This window comes from Amblyomma maculatum, unplaced genomic scaffold (genome assembly GCF_055883805.1).
Source record: "Amblyomma maculatum isolate TAMU_Amacu unplaced genomic scaffold, ASM5588380v1 scaffold_16, whole genome shotgun sequence".
Taxonomy (NCBI): Eukaryota; Metazoa; Arthropoda; class Arachnida; order Ixodida; family Ixodidae; genus Amblyomma; species Amblyomma maculatum.
Window position 1 is genome coordinate 2,742 of NW_028146741.1, and position 12,386 is coordinate 15,127.

Sequence of the window (12,386 nt, forward strand, 5' to 3'; positions counted from 1 at the left end):
CTTCGTCTCGAGGAGCACAAGAGGAATGCGCCGTGTTAGTATTTATATTAATATATAAATTTGAGGACGCCAACGACAGCGTTCGTTTGATGATCATTAGCTGTCTATAGCGGTTCCTCAGATTTAAATTTAACTCCTAGGTTAAAAATTCGGATATCAACTTGCATAGCATGTAACGACGATTCCTTTTGTAACACCAGCGACCTCCTGCTGCTACTAGTTCTCCCGCCGTGAGCCGCCACTGAGACTCAGAGTTAAAGGCTCTCGGCTATTGAACCAGAATACTCGTGTTCGATCCCGACCCGCGGCAACCGCGTTTTCGATGGAGGTAAAACGCAAGGCCGTCCGTGTGCTGTGCGCTGTAGTGCACGTTACGTTCCCCAGGTTGTCGGAATTTTTCCGGAGCCTCCACTATGGCACCTATTTTTCTCTCTTTCTTCGATTCGCACTCCGGGAGTTAGGTGCCCACTGAAACGCGTGACAGATAAACGTCTCTCCTCTAAACTAAAAACTAAGCGATAAAATCAGACACTCAGGGCGAAAAATGCCGAACATTATAGAAGAGCTATTTTATAGAAGACTTTCTAGAAGAACTCAAATCCCTGAAAACGGCAGACCAAGTATCAGAGAATAGGGCAGGTCAACTCAAACATGCGAAGACACTCAGCCAGCCACAACAGGATGATGCCAATTCATAGCTGACATGGCATCCATGAACAACACACTAGCGAATCTTAACCTTATCTCCAAGATCCAAGCAGAAGCGCGCCCAGGTAAAGAGCACCTAGTACAATTCACTACCTTGAAATCCCGAGACAAGCCATCTAGGAGGTCATTAGTTGAGCGTGGCGAAGAACCATATGACCTCGGTCAATTTGGATTGATTGATTGAATAATTTTATTTGATCAGGGTATTCTTCGCGGTTGCTTCTTTTGTAGAGCCTTGAGCACAGGGTTGGTGTCCTTATTCCAGGGCTCCACTTGCTTCCGCCGCCCGAGGAGCACGCTGTATCAGACCTGGTTGGTCTTCACAGTAGTCGCTGGCCAGCATTGCATCCCATTGCTCCGCACTAGGGTCTTGTATGACATTTACCACGTCAATCTTTTAGCACGTCCATGTTATATTGTCACGGTGTGAAGTCTCTGATCAGAAGTCACCGCGGGTCACAGGAGTAACAGAAGTCACAGTGCGGCAGGAAACTAGCAGGCCCGCTTCGACAGAAGAACTTCAGTTTCTTCGCCTCGAGGAGACGAACGTCGATTTATTCGCCTCGAGGAGGCACACGCTCGCGATCAGCACAGAGGGAAGATAAAGAATGCAGCGTGTCATTGCCCCCCCGGGTACAAGAAGCATCGTCCCGATGCTGGGAGTGTGGGTAGAGATAAAAAAAAACCATTGCACGAAGGGCAGTTGCTTACGCACAGAAAGAGTCAACACTATCGGTCGTAATACGGTTTCAGGCGGACCACGTGGACCACGTCCGGGAGCGTGGAGCGTCGGGACTTTTTAAATCCATCAGGAACAACCTCATAGTTTAGGTCCCCAACTTGGCTTACCACTTTGTACGGGCCAAAGTAACGACACAGCAGTTTCTCGCTGAGGCCTCGTCGACGTACAGGAAACCAAACCCAGACACGGTCTCCAGCTGTGTACCGGGCGTCACGGTGTCGGAGGTTGTATCGTTGGGCATCGCGGCGTTGCTGATTCTGAATTCGTGGCCTGGCCAGCTGGCGGGCCTCTTCGGCGAGGTGCAGAAAGGTGTGAAAATCTGGTTGTTGGTTGCCGTTGTCTAGATGTGGTAACATGGCATCAAGCATTGTGGTCACTTCACGGCCATGGACCAGACGGAAAGGTGTCATGTTCGTTGTTTCCTGGACCGCTGTATTGTATGCAAAGGTAACGTACGGGAGCACTTCATCCCACGTTTTGTGCTCTACGTCGATGTACATTGAGAGCATGTCAGCGAGTGTTTTGTTCAAGCGTTCGGTCAAGCCGTTCGTTTGAGGATGGTAGGTGTTGCCTTCCTGTGTTCAGTATGACTGTGAATTAAAATTTGCTGCAGCAATTCGGCTGTAAATGCGGCTCCTCTGTCAGTAATCAAAATCTCCGGTGCGCCATGGTGCAGGACAACGCAATTGATGAAAAACTTTGCAACCTCCAAGGCAGTACCATTGGGTAGAGCGGAGGTTTCCGCGTATCGTGTTAGGTAATCCGTAGCAATAATGACCCACCGGTTACCGGAGTGTGAAAGGGGAAATGGTCCCAGCATGTCCATGCCAATCTGCTGGAAAGGCCTCGATGGTAGGTCTGTTGGCTTCAAGAGTCCGGTGGGCTTAGTCGGCGGCACCTTACGACGCTGACAGTTGCGACACGTTTTCACATAGTGTGAAACGTCTGAGTGAAGTCGAGGCCAGTAGTACTTTTCCTTGAGCCTTGCAAGCGTGCGGGTGACTCCCAAATGTCCAGAGGTTGGTTCATCGTGGCAAGCTTGTAAGATTTCATCACGTAGACTCATAGGTACAACAATCAGGTACGGCGTTTGGCTGGCGGAAAAGTTTTTCTTCATGAGGACACCATTGCGCACACATAACGATGACAGAGCACGCTTGAAAGCTCTCGGAGCGGTTGTACATGCACCGTTTAGATAGTCCATGATGTGACGAAGTTCGGGATCTGCAGATTGTCTTTCAGCGAGGCACTCTATGCTGATGGCATTTAGCAGTATGGCCTCATCAGGAATTTCATCTGAGGGGGATCTACAGGGGCCCGTGAGAAGCAGTCTGCGTCCGAATGCTGACGGCCAGATTTGTACGTGACAGTTATGTCGAATTCCTGTAATCGTAGACATCTTACAAGACGGATTGAAGGGTCCTTTAGGGTTGCAAGCCAGCATAGGGCATGGTGGTCAGTTACTAACTTGAATGGTTTCCCGTAAAGGTATGGCCGGAACTTCGACGTCGCCCACACAATGGCTAGACATTATTTCTCTGTTGCGGAATAGTTCGATTCCGCTTTAGATAGACAGCGACTGGCGTAAGTGATTACACGTTCTTGGCCGCCCTGGATTTGAACTAGAACGGCGCCCAGGCCTATGTTGCTTGCATCGGTGTGAAGCTCCGTGTCGACGTTTTCGTCGAAGTGAGCCAATATGGGAGGTGTTTGTAGGCGGCGTTGAAGCTCTTTGAATGCTTGTTCCTGTGGTGCGTCCCAAGTGAAAGGCGTGTCTGTCTTTGTCAGACGTGTTAGGGGCTCGGTGAGTCGAGCGAAATCTTTAACGTAGCGCCGGTAGTAGGCACATAAGCCAAGAAATCGTCGAGCAGCTTTCTGGTCTTTGGGCGGAGGGAAGTTGGCAATAGCTGTCGTTTTCTCTAGATCCGGCAGGGCACCAGCGTGGCTTACGACGTGCCCCAAGAACTTAAGCTCCGTATAAGCAAAATGACATTTCTCGTTCTTTAACGTAAGGCCAGAGGATGTTATGGCTAGCAAAACAATTTCAAGGCGCCGAAGGTGCTCCTCGAAAGTTGGAGCGAAGACCACAACGTCGTCAAGGTAAACGAGACATTTGCCACTTGAGATCTGCAAGTACGGTGTCCATAAGCCGTTGGAAAGTAGCCGGAGCAGAGCAGAGACCAAAGGGCATAGCCTTGCGGTTTGCCTACTGAGTTATTCAGCAAGGCAATGTCATCAGAAAATCGTAGATTACTGAGGTATTCTCAATCTACCCTTATCCCTAACTGCTCCCATTCCAAGTCTCTGAATACTTCCTCTAAGCAAGCTGTGAATAGTACTGAGGAGATATCGTGGCTCCTTGCCTAACATCTTTCTTTATAGGATTATTGTCACTTTTTGTGCAGAACTATGTTTTGTGCAACCATAGTTGGAGAAATATTAGAGAGGCCTTCGCTCTGCAGTGGGTATAGTAAGGCTGATGATGATGAGCTGATGACTTTCACGTACGGCTCGTCGACACCCTGATTTCGAAATGCCTGCATGACCACAAGGGTTCCACTGAGTCAAATGGTTTTTCGTAATCAAGGAATGTTATGTATAAGGGTTGGTTATATTCCGAGCATTTTGCTATCCCCTTGTTGATGGTATGAATATGATCGACAGTAGAGTAGGTTTTCCATAAACCTGATTCATATTTTGCTTGATTACAGTCTAAGTTTGTCCTTATTCTATTAGCGATTACCTTAATACCTTATACGCAACAGACTGTAAGATGATTGGTCTGTAATTTTACAAACCCTTAGCGTCCCCTTTCTTATGAATTATGAGGATGTTTGCGTTCGTCCATGGTTCCAGTACCGTCGATGACACCAGGCACTGCGTATACAGGGTGTCCAGGTTTTTCTAGCACTATACCCCCCCCCCCCCCCCGGCCTTCAACAATCTATAGTTACCTGATCCTCTCCAGCTGCTTTCCCCCTTTGCATTGTTTCCAATTATTTATTAACTTTGTCCTTCGTCACTGGCGGAGCGTCTGACTGCTTTTCCATACAATCAATCTCATTATTGTCCTCGCTTCTTTGGCTACTGTAGAGATCAGTACAGAACTCCTCGCCTACTTCGACTATATTGGCCATATTCGGGATGACATTGCATGCCTTGGCCCTTACCGCATAGATCTGGTTTTGCTTATGCCCCATTTCTTACTCATCGCTGTAAGCCTTGCCCTGTTCTTTACAGCATACTAAATGTTCGCCATGTTATACATTCGTATATCGGTTACTATGCGCTTAACGATTAGCTTTGATATCTGAGTCAATTCTATCTGGTCTGTGGGATTAGAAGCTTTAATACTTTGGCATTTCTTAATCAAATCTTCCGTCTCCATAGACAGCTTACCAGTATCCTCTCTAACTATCCTGCCGCTTATTTCTACTGCGCACTGCGTAATGATATCTCTGAAATTGTTGTTAATTGCTGTTAGGGTAATGTCATCGTCCTCGGTTAGAGCTGAATATCTATTCTGTTGCGAGACCCTGAAGTCTTCTGCCCTTCCCCTCACCGCTAATTCGCAGATGTTCGTCTTTCCTACGATCTGTTTTTTTCCCTCTCCATATCTAGACTAATTCGAGACCTTACCACCCTGTGGTCACTGAATCATACTTTCACGATTACCTCTACGTCCTGTTCAACGGCTGGCTTAGAACACATTATGAAGTCAATTTCATGTTAAACTCCCCGTTAGGGCTTTTCCATGTCCACTTCCGACTCTTCCGTTTGTTGAGGTAGGTATTCATGATTCTTGAGTGATTGCGCTCTGCAAATTCAACCAGTACCCCCCCCCCCCCCTGCTGTTCCGAGAACCAATGCCATAGTCAGCCACTGCCTGATCTCCTGCCTGCTTTTTCTCTACCTTGGCATTGAAGTCGCCCATTAGGGCAGTATACTGCGTCTTTATTTTCCGCATTGCCCATTCTATATCTTCGTAGAAGCGCTCAACCGCCTGGTCATCATGAGTACATATAGGTGCGTCGGCCTGTACAACCTTCAGTTTATACCGATTGTTAAGATTAATTACGATGCTTTCCAGCCTCTCATAAAGGCCATGGAATTCATCTAAACATTACCAGATTAATACTTATGGAGAAGGAAACCTACTCACAGTTTTCTTCTCTCCGGTAAACCTCGATAACACAGTACATGCCCGTCCTTTTGTACAGTATTACCTCAGTCGACCTCCTAACCTGATTAAGCCCTATGTATTCCCATTTCGTAGCCTCTGGTTCCTTTAACAGCACTGATAACCTTGCTTCACTAGCTAGGGTTCTAGCGTTGGACATTGCCAGGATCACTTTATATTGCCGGCCTGTCCAGCGGAGCCAGGCATACATTCGATTAGAAACATGCGGAGACCATGTGGTCTCATATGCATGCGGTGGCGCAGCGCCACATAATAGTTGTGCGCGGCGGCACACATAATGGAGCATGAGAGATGGAAATTATTTATCGATAACAGATAATTTAGCTTACGTTCAAAGCCCGTGCAGATCTGCTACTCTACGGGGGAAGAGACTCGGGAAGAGAGAGACTGAAAAGAAGAGGTTCAGCGTATGGTAAATGTTAAAAAAAAAACGAGAAATTAAGATTGAACCAAGATGCATCAAATTCATGGCACACACGTCCATGAGAACTTTTCAAGACAAGGGGTCTTTCCAAGTAAAGTACAAAGCTGCGATTCATAGCCAATGGCTGTGCGGATATCCAAACTTCTAAAGGCAGCTTCGCTGTGTAGGGTGATAGATGTCACTACTTCTGGTCACTTCCTACGGTGAAGAACTACTAATACCTTCTGCATACAACACCAGTGGTTTCCAATATCGAGTTCCGAACTGAACTCGTACCTGATATTTCTTGGTTTTGGTCAATTTCGCATTATAAGCAAGTAACGAATGAAAGCTTCGTACAGGCGACCATTTGATCTTTATGGCGGTTTCAGCTTCTCATTGCTGGTATCTGTATCTGCGGCCGCGCAAGTATTTTTTTTTTTGAGGGTAAGCCTGCTACTCTCCACATCTGCATATCTTACCTAGAGCTGAAACATGGAGGCTAACGAAAATGGTTTTACTTAAGTTGAGGACACCGTAGAGAGCTGGTGAAGAGAAAATAATGGGTGTAAAATTAAGAGATAGGAAGCTGGCAGAGTGGGTCAGAAAAATAACTCGAGTTCAAGTGGAAATTAAAGGAGTATAGACACGTACATTTTCTATTTTGGTTTTCCTGCTTTAATCGATCCACAGTGGTCCAAAACAGAGGGACTGTGACCCAAAAAGCCCAAGCACAGATCAATTAATTTATTATCAGTGCATTTATCAGGGCCAGTTTCGGTTTCGATCTCTCCGGACACGAGCGCGCGATGGCGTCAAGATACGAGAATGCCACACAAGCGCCCCCTACTGGCAAGGTTGGTGATCGCGTAAACACAAAATCTGATGACGCATTCGGGTCTCGTTTTTTGTCTGCTTGCTGTCGCACGTGCAAGAAATATCGTCGTCGAGCAGCGATTCAGCGTAGCATAATTAGCACTGCGACGTTGTTTCGCCCAATAGCGTGGATGTTACTAACATTGCCGGGCACTTTAATCCCGACCCAGCAATCAGCAGCAGCCACGAAAGCTTGGTAGGTTGACGCGCAGAAAATGTCAACTGGTAGGAATGTTGAACAAAGGAACCGTGAACATGCTGCTTTATCAGTCCGGTTTGCCAACGTTGTGAGCCAAGCTGTTCTAAAAAAATGTTTTTGTAATGACGCGATCAGCCACCGTAACCCGTAGCTCTCCCGATGGCTCTCGTGCTCACGCCTGTTCACGCGCTGATTGGTCCCGACGCGGCAGGCCTGCGTGCCGCCGTCCAAGCATGGGGCGCCATCTGGCTCAGTCAAGGCAATCGGGGTGCGTAAAGCCAGAGTCCTTCAATGCTTTTATGGTCACGAAACTCCGGCCAAAGTTTCATATAGGGACAGCGCGTGCCGCTGGGGGCGCAGCTGGTGTAGTGGGGACATGAAACGGTCGCGCGAGCCTTGTAAGCAGCGGTTTCCCGGCCGCCAAGCTCGCGTTCTCTTGGTATTTTCGCTTTTTGGGGTGTGTTAGCTAGGCTTTTCGTGAACGCTACTTCACTCATAACCTGAAAGCAAGGGTGCAGCAAGAAAATACTAAAAACCCTGTCATCGACAGTGGCCGCTAGCAAACCCTGCTGGCTGCCGTTTTCTGATGAAACACGCCCTTGCTTTTTGCTTGTTATGAAACTGATTCTCGTACATGAGTGGTACGTGACTTTTACGCACTTTTTTACTGCAACTTGTGTGCAATGCCACCTCTGGAAGATTTAGCGTAAGGTCAGTAATATATCTTTGTCCCTGCGCTGCGACGATCTGGGCCGACCTTGCTTCAGAGTGCATAAAGAAGTATGCTTATGACTGGCACTGCGAAACACTGCAAGCTCAATGCCGCCGAAATAAAACGCCGCGGCACATGATGTCAGCAGCCGCACTTTTAAGAACGCTATTTCGGCGATTTTATTTATTTTTTTTTTTTTTTTGCTGACACTTGCGAAGGTGTCCAATTCAGATGCCGAAGCCATTATAGTTTTACTTTTTCACGCTGCGACGATGATGAAGACGCTGGCGAAGACGACGCTGGCTATAGGCACCAAGAAGAGTTCCCGTGTCTATAAAACAACATTGAGATACAGATGTAGATGATTCTTTAAAATCTAAGTGATAATAAGGGAAATATAAAATATATTGAGAAACTCTATTCAATATACGGCAACGTGTTCGTAGTAAAAATAAAATGATTTGATACGAAAGAACATTTAATGACAAATGCCTAAAGTTCAACTAAAAAGGCAAAATAAGAAGCCATTGAAAAACACACATCATTTATTATGTGTACATAAGACACGGGATACAAAATGTGAATGTAGCTATTTACAAATAATACGAAGATGAGCAAGTTTTTACGTTAGCAAATATAGAGCACACCTGCTCCTCAGAGACACCAACCAACCAGGTGTTCAGGAAAAAAAAAACTTAAGGTGACAGCGATGCTCACATTATCTAGGCTGTCAGAAGGGCTCCTATTAGGAAGGCTTCCTGCCACCACTTGCTGGGCATGCAGACCGCTTTGTTGCCCGGAAACGTTTGTTTTCTTCGCGCGTTAAGAAATGTAGGCGGCACCTTAAGAAAAGGTGCACCCCCTCTGCTGTGGACGCCTTGCAGCTTTTCCTTTAGGACAGTGAATAGATTTGCATCGAAGCCAAAATCAGCCTTCAGGTTTCGCTTGTAGCCATAGATTGTGCGAGGATTTGGCAAAGGCAGATAATCATTCTCCTGCAGGAATCTGTAGACTGCTGTGGACTTCATTTTGAGAAGGAGACAGTCATAAAGCCACTCCTTGTTGTATCTAGAAAAAAAAAATTAAATTATAAGTAGGAAACGCATTGTAGGCACTTCACATTTGAAATACATCTCAGAGATAAAGAAGAGGTGGCAGGAATACACAGAAGAACTGTACAAGAAGGACCCGAATGTGCAAACCCAACATAAGATGGTTTTTGATTACTGATCTCGAGCCGGGCATCCTGAAGAGTGAAGTTGAATGGGCCTTAGCCAGCCTTGCTAAGAAGAAAGCCAGCGGAAGTGATGGCATTCCAGCTGAGTTGCTTCAAAACCTCAACCATGACGCTGTTAACATTCTGCATACATTATGTCAGAAGATTTGGACAACCCTGCAGTGGCCACAGGATTGGAGGAGGTCAGTTTACATCCCCATTCCAAAGAAATGCAGTGCCAAAGATTGTTCTAACTACCGCACGATCGCGCTTATTTCGCATGCTAGCAAGGTGATGTTGAAAATCCTCCAAGGTAGGCTGCAGCAGTATGTGGATCGAGAGCTTCCCGACGTGCAAGCTGGTATTCGCAAGGGCAGAGGAACTAGAGACGAGATTGCCAACCTTCGCTGGATCATGGAAAAAGCAAGAGTTCCGAAAACCCATCTACTTCTGCTTTATTGATTATGCGAAAGGGTTTGACTGCGTAGATCACAGCAGATTGTGGCAAGCTCTCCAAGAGATGGGAGTTCCAAATCGCCTCATCTGTCTCCTCAGTTACCTGTATGAAGGACAAGAGGCCACAGTCAGAACTGGGCATGGTCTTACCGATTGGTTTCCGATTGAGAAAGGAGTGAGGCAAGGCTGCATACTGTCGCCCTGCCTATTTAACCTAAATGCAGAGTGCATCATGAGGAAGGCCGGGCTGGACGAGTCTTCAGCTGGAGTGAAGATTGCTGGAAAACGTATCAACAACCTTAGATATGCGGATGATACCACTTTAATGGCAGAAAGTGAAGTGGAACTCAAGAGACTTCTGATGCGCGTACAAGAAGAGAGTGAGAAGTTTGGGCTTAAACTGAACATTAAAAAGACAAAGATCATGGCGTCTTGCCCTATCAAGTTCTGGAGCATCAATGGACAAGAAGTGGAAGCTGTGACAGATTTTCTCTTCTTAGGCTCCAAGATTACCTCGGAAGGAGACTGCAGTCATGAAATTAGGAGACGCCTGCTTCTGGGAAAGAGAGCAATGGTTAGCCTTGACCGCCTAGTAAAGAGCAGAGACATTAGTCTGCCAACCAAGATCCGTATAACTCGTGCTATGGTCTTTCCAGTTGTGATGTATGGATGCGAGAGTTGGACTGTGAAAAAGGCTGACCGCCGAAGAATTGACGCGTTTGAATTGCGGTGCTGGCGAAGACTCTTGAGAGTTCCTTGGACTGCCAGAAGATCGAATCAGTCGATATTGTCGACCATAAACACTGACTGCTCATTGGAGGGTCAAATTCTAAAGTTAAAGCTCAGCTACTTTGGTCATCTGATGAGAAGAGAGGAGTCGCTGGAGAAAGATTTGATGTTGGGAAAGGTTGACGGTCGCCGGAGAAGGGGTAGGCAGTGAACGCGATGGTTAGATGGCATCCTCGGGGCCCTGCAGATGAAGTTATGTGATGTTAGGAAGATAGTGAGAGACCGGAAAGCGTGGCTTGAAATGGTCCATAGGGTCACGAAGAGTCGGACACGACTGAACTGAACTGACATAAGATGGCAATCCTGGAAAACACACCTGTACACGTTCATTACAGACATAAAACTGAACAGTATGTACATTTTTATCGCCTGACCCAGTTAAAACTGATGCACCAGAACTCAGTCATGTTATGCATGTTACGATAACAAAGTCTATAACAGTAATTGACACGCATATGTACGATATGTTTCGCTCAGTTTAGGAAGTGCAATACCTACGCAAGAGAAGGCGCTCGTAGCGCGGTTTTCTAATTTTGGACTCTTACCTTGCTGCTTTATTAGACTTCAGGTTGGTCTTCATCAGCCACTGATCAAAAATCAACTTTTGACGCGAAGACAACTTTGCGATGTCTCCCTCCAATCGCCTCAGCTTGTTCAGCTTTAATGCCATCGTCGACAGCTTCATCTGGCACAAGCGAAGTTGTTGCTGCGCGCTCCGGAGTTGACCCTTCACTGCCTGAAGCTCCGACAGTGAACATACCGCTCCCTCGGTCTGACAGCCAGTGTGTGAGCTTGTGGAGGCATTTTCAGGGTCCGGTGTCATATCTGCACGGAAAATTAAACAGTTCTTCAGAACGTAGAAATGAGAGATCACGAAGCCCTCTGCAGGAAAACCTGCTGACAACAGCAATAAAAGGCACCCAGAGGCGTGAGCGGCTTACCGTCATCTCCGCATGCGGTAGTGGACTTGTATGCGCTTGAAGAACCATCACTTTCTGCCACAGCGCTGGGTTCCGGTGATTTCCGGAGTCTTTTTGCTGGCGGCTTGACTCTGGACTTGCGAGTTCGTGGCTTCAGTTTGCTCAGATACGATGGTAGGCCTTCGAATATGCGTGGGACGGCGCCGGGTCTGAGTTTCACTTTCTCGCGCTTCAGGGACACAGATTCTCCTTTCACTACAAAATCGTCAGTCCGAATATCAGTGGGGTCAAAATGCCTTTCGTAGACACGGACATGCTTTGAGGCGAAAGTGAATCCGCCGTTTTCCCGTCTTGGTATAGCCCGCTTCCATTTATCACGCTGCTCGGCATCGCTCGGTAAACAGAACAGCGAGGCCTTCTGTTGCATTCCTCGGTATCCAGAACGGCAACCCGTCACACAGCAGGTATTCGGCATCGCAGGCTAACGTGTCACATTCACTGCTGTAAGAATGAAAACAAACTTAGGAGCGAAAATAACAGCAGCCGCACAGGCGACGTCGCGCTCAAAAAGGGTTCTGCCCGTGTCGATGTTCCCATCGCTGGCCCCCATCGTACACCTGGCGCCGCCTCGCGGAAGGCGCGGTCAACATATGAAGCTCTCCCATAGCGTTACGGCGGAGTTTCGTGACCAGAAAAGCATTGAAGGACTATGGTAAAGCCGTGGCCGCCGCGATCGGCTCCCAAGTCATAGCTGCCTTATAGCATCCGCTATCGGTAATCTAGCTATCGCGGATCGCTGTTCATTCGCTTACATAACTATTTGTACAAAGGACTATCAGTCACGATTAAATTGCGAAGATTATTCGTCCAATACGGAGGTCCAGGTAGAAATAATTACAGTGATATAAAGCGAACTTTTTTTTTTTTCCAACAGCTGCTGCCCGGTGCGACGCACCTGATGTCTGCTAGCTCCGCTGCTGAAGGCGTCGCGCAAAGCAAGAAAATATTTTACGAGATGGGCTTGCCAGAAAAGCGGCGCTAAACTCCGACGTTTATTACAGCGTTAGCCTGTTCCAAAGCGTATTTCGCTAGCGCTTCGATGTTAAACCAGCTAGGGCAAACGACGTCTAGGGTAGGCGGGGAGCGGCGCAGTATGTACCCGGC

General features: G+C 47.3%; 1 protein-coding gene across 1 annotated transcript; it reads right to left on the reverse strand.

Annotated features, from left to right (window-relative positions):
* Positions 1–8,683: 8,683 nt before the first annotated feature.
* Positions 8,684–11,697, reverse strand: LOC146171880 (uncharacterized; the record flags this gene model as incomplete). The annotated part of the gene is made up of 3 exons (XM_084586263.1): positions 11,217–11,697; positions 10,848–11,094; positions 8,684–8,909 (listed from the first exon to the last, which is right to left on the reverse strand). Coding segments are annotated over exons 1-3 (954 nt in total), but the record flags the coding sequence as incomplete, so codon positions are not given.
* Between the last annotated feature and the right edge of the window lie 689 nt (positions 11,698–12,386).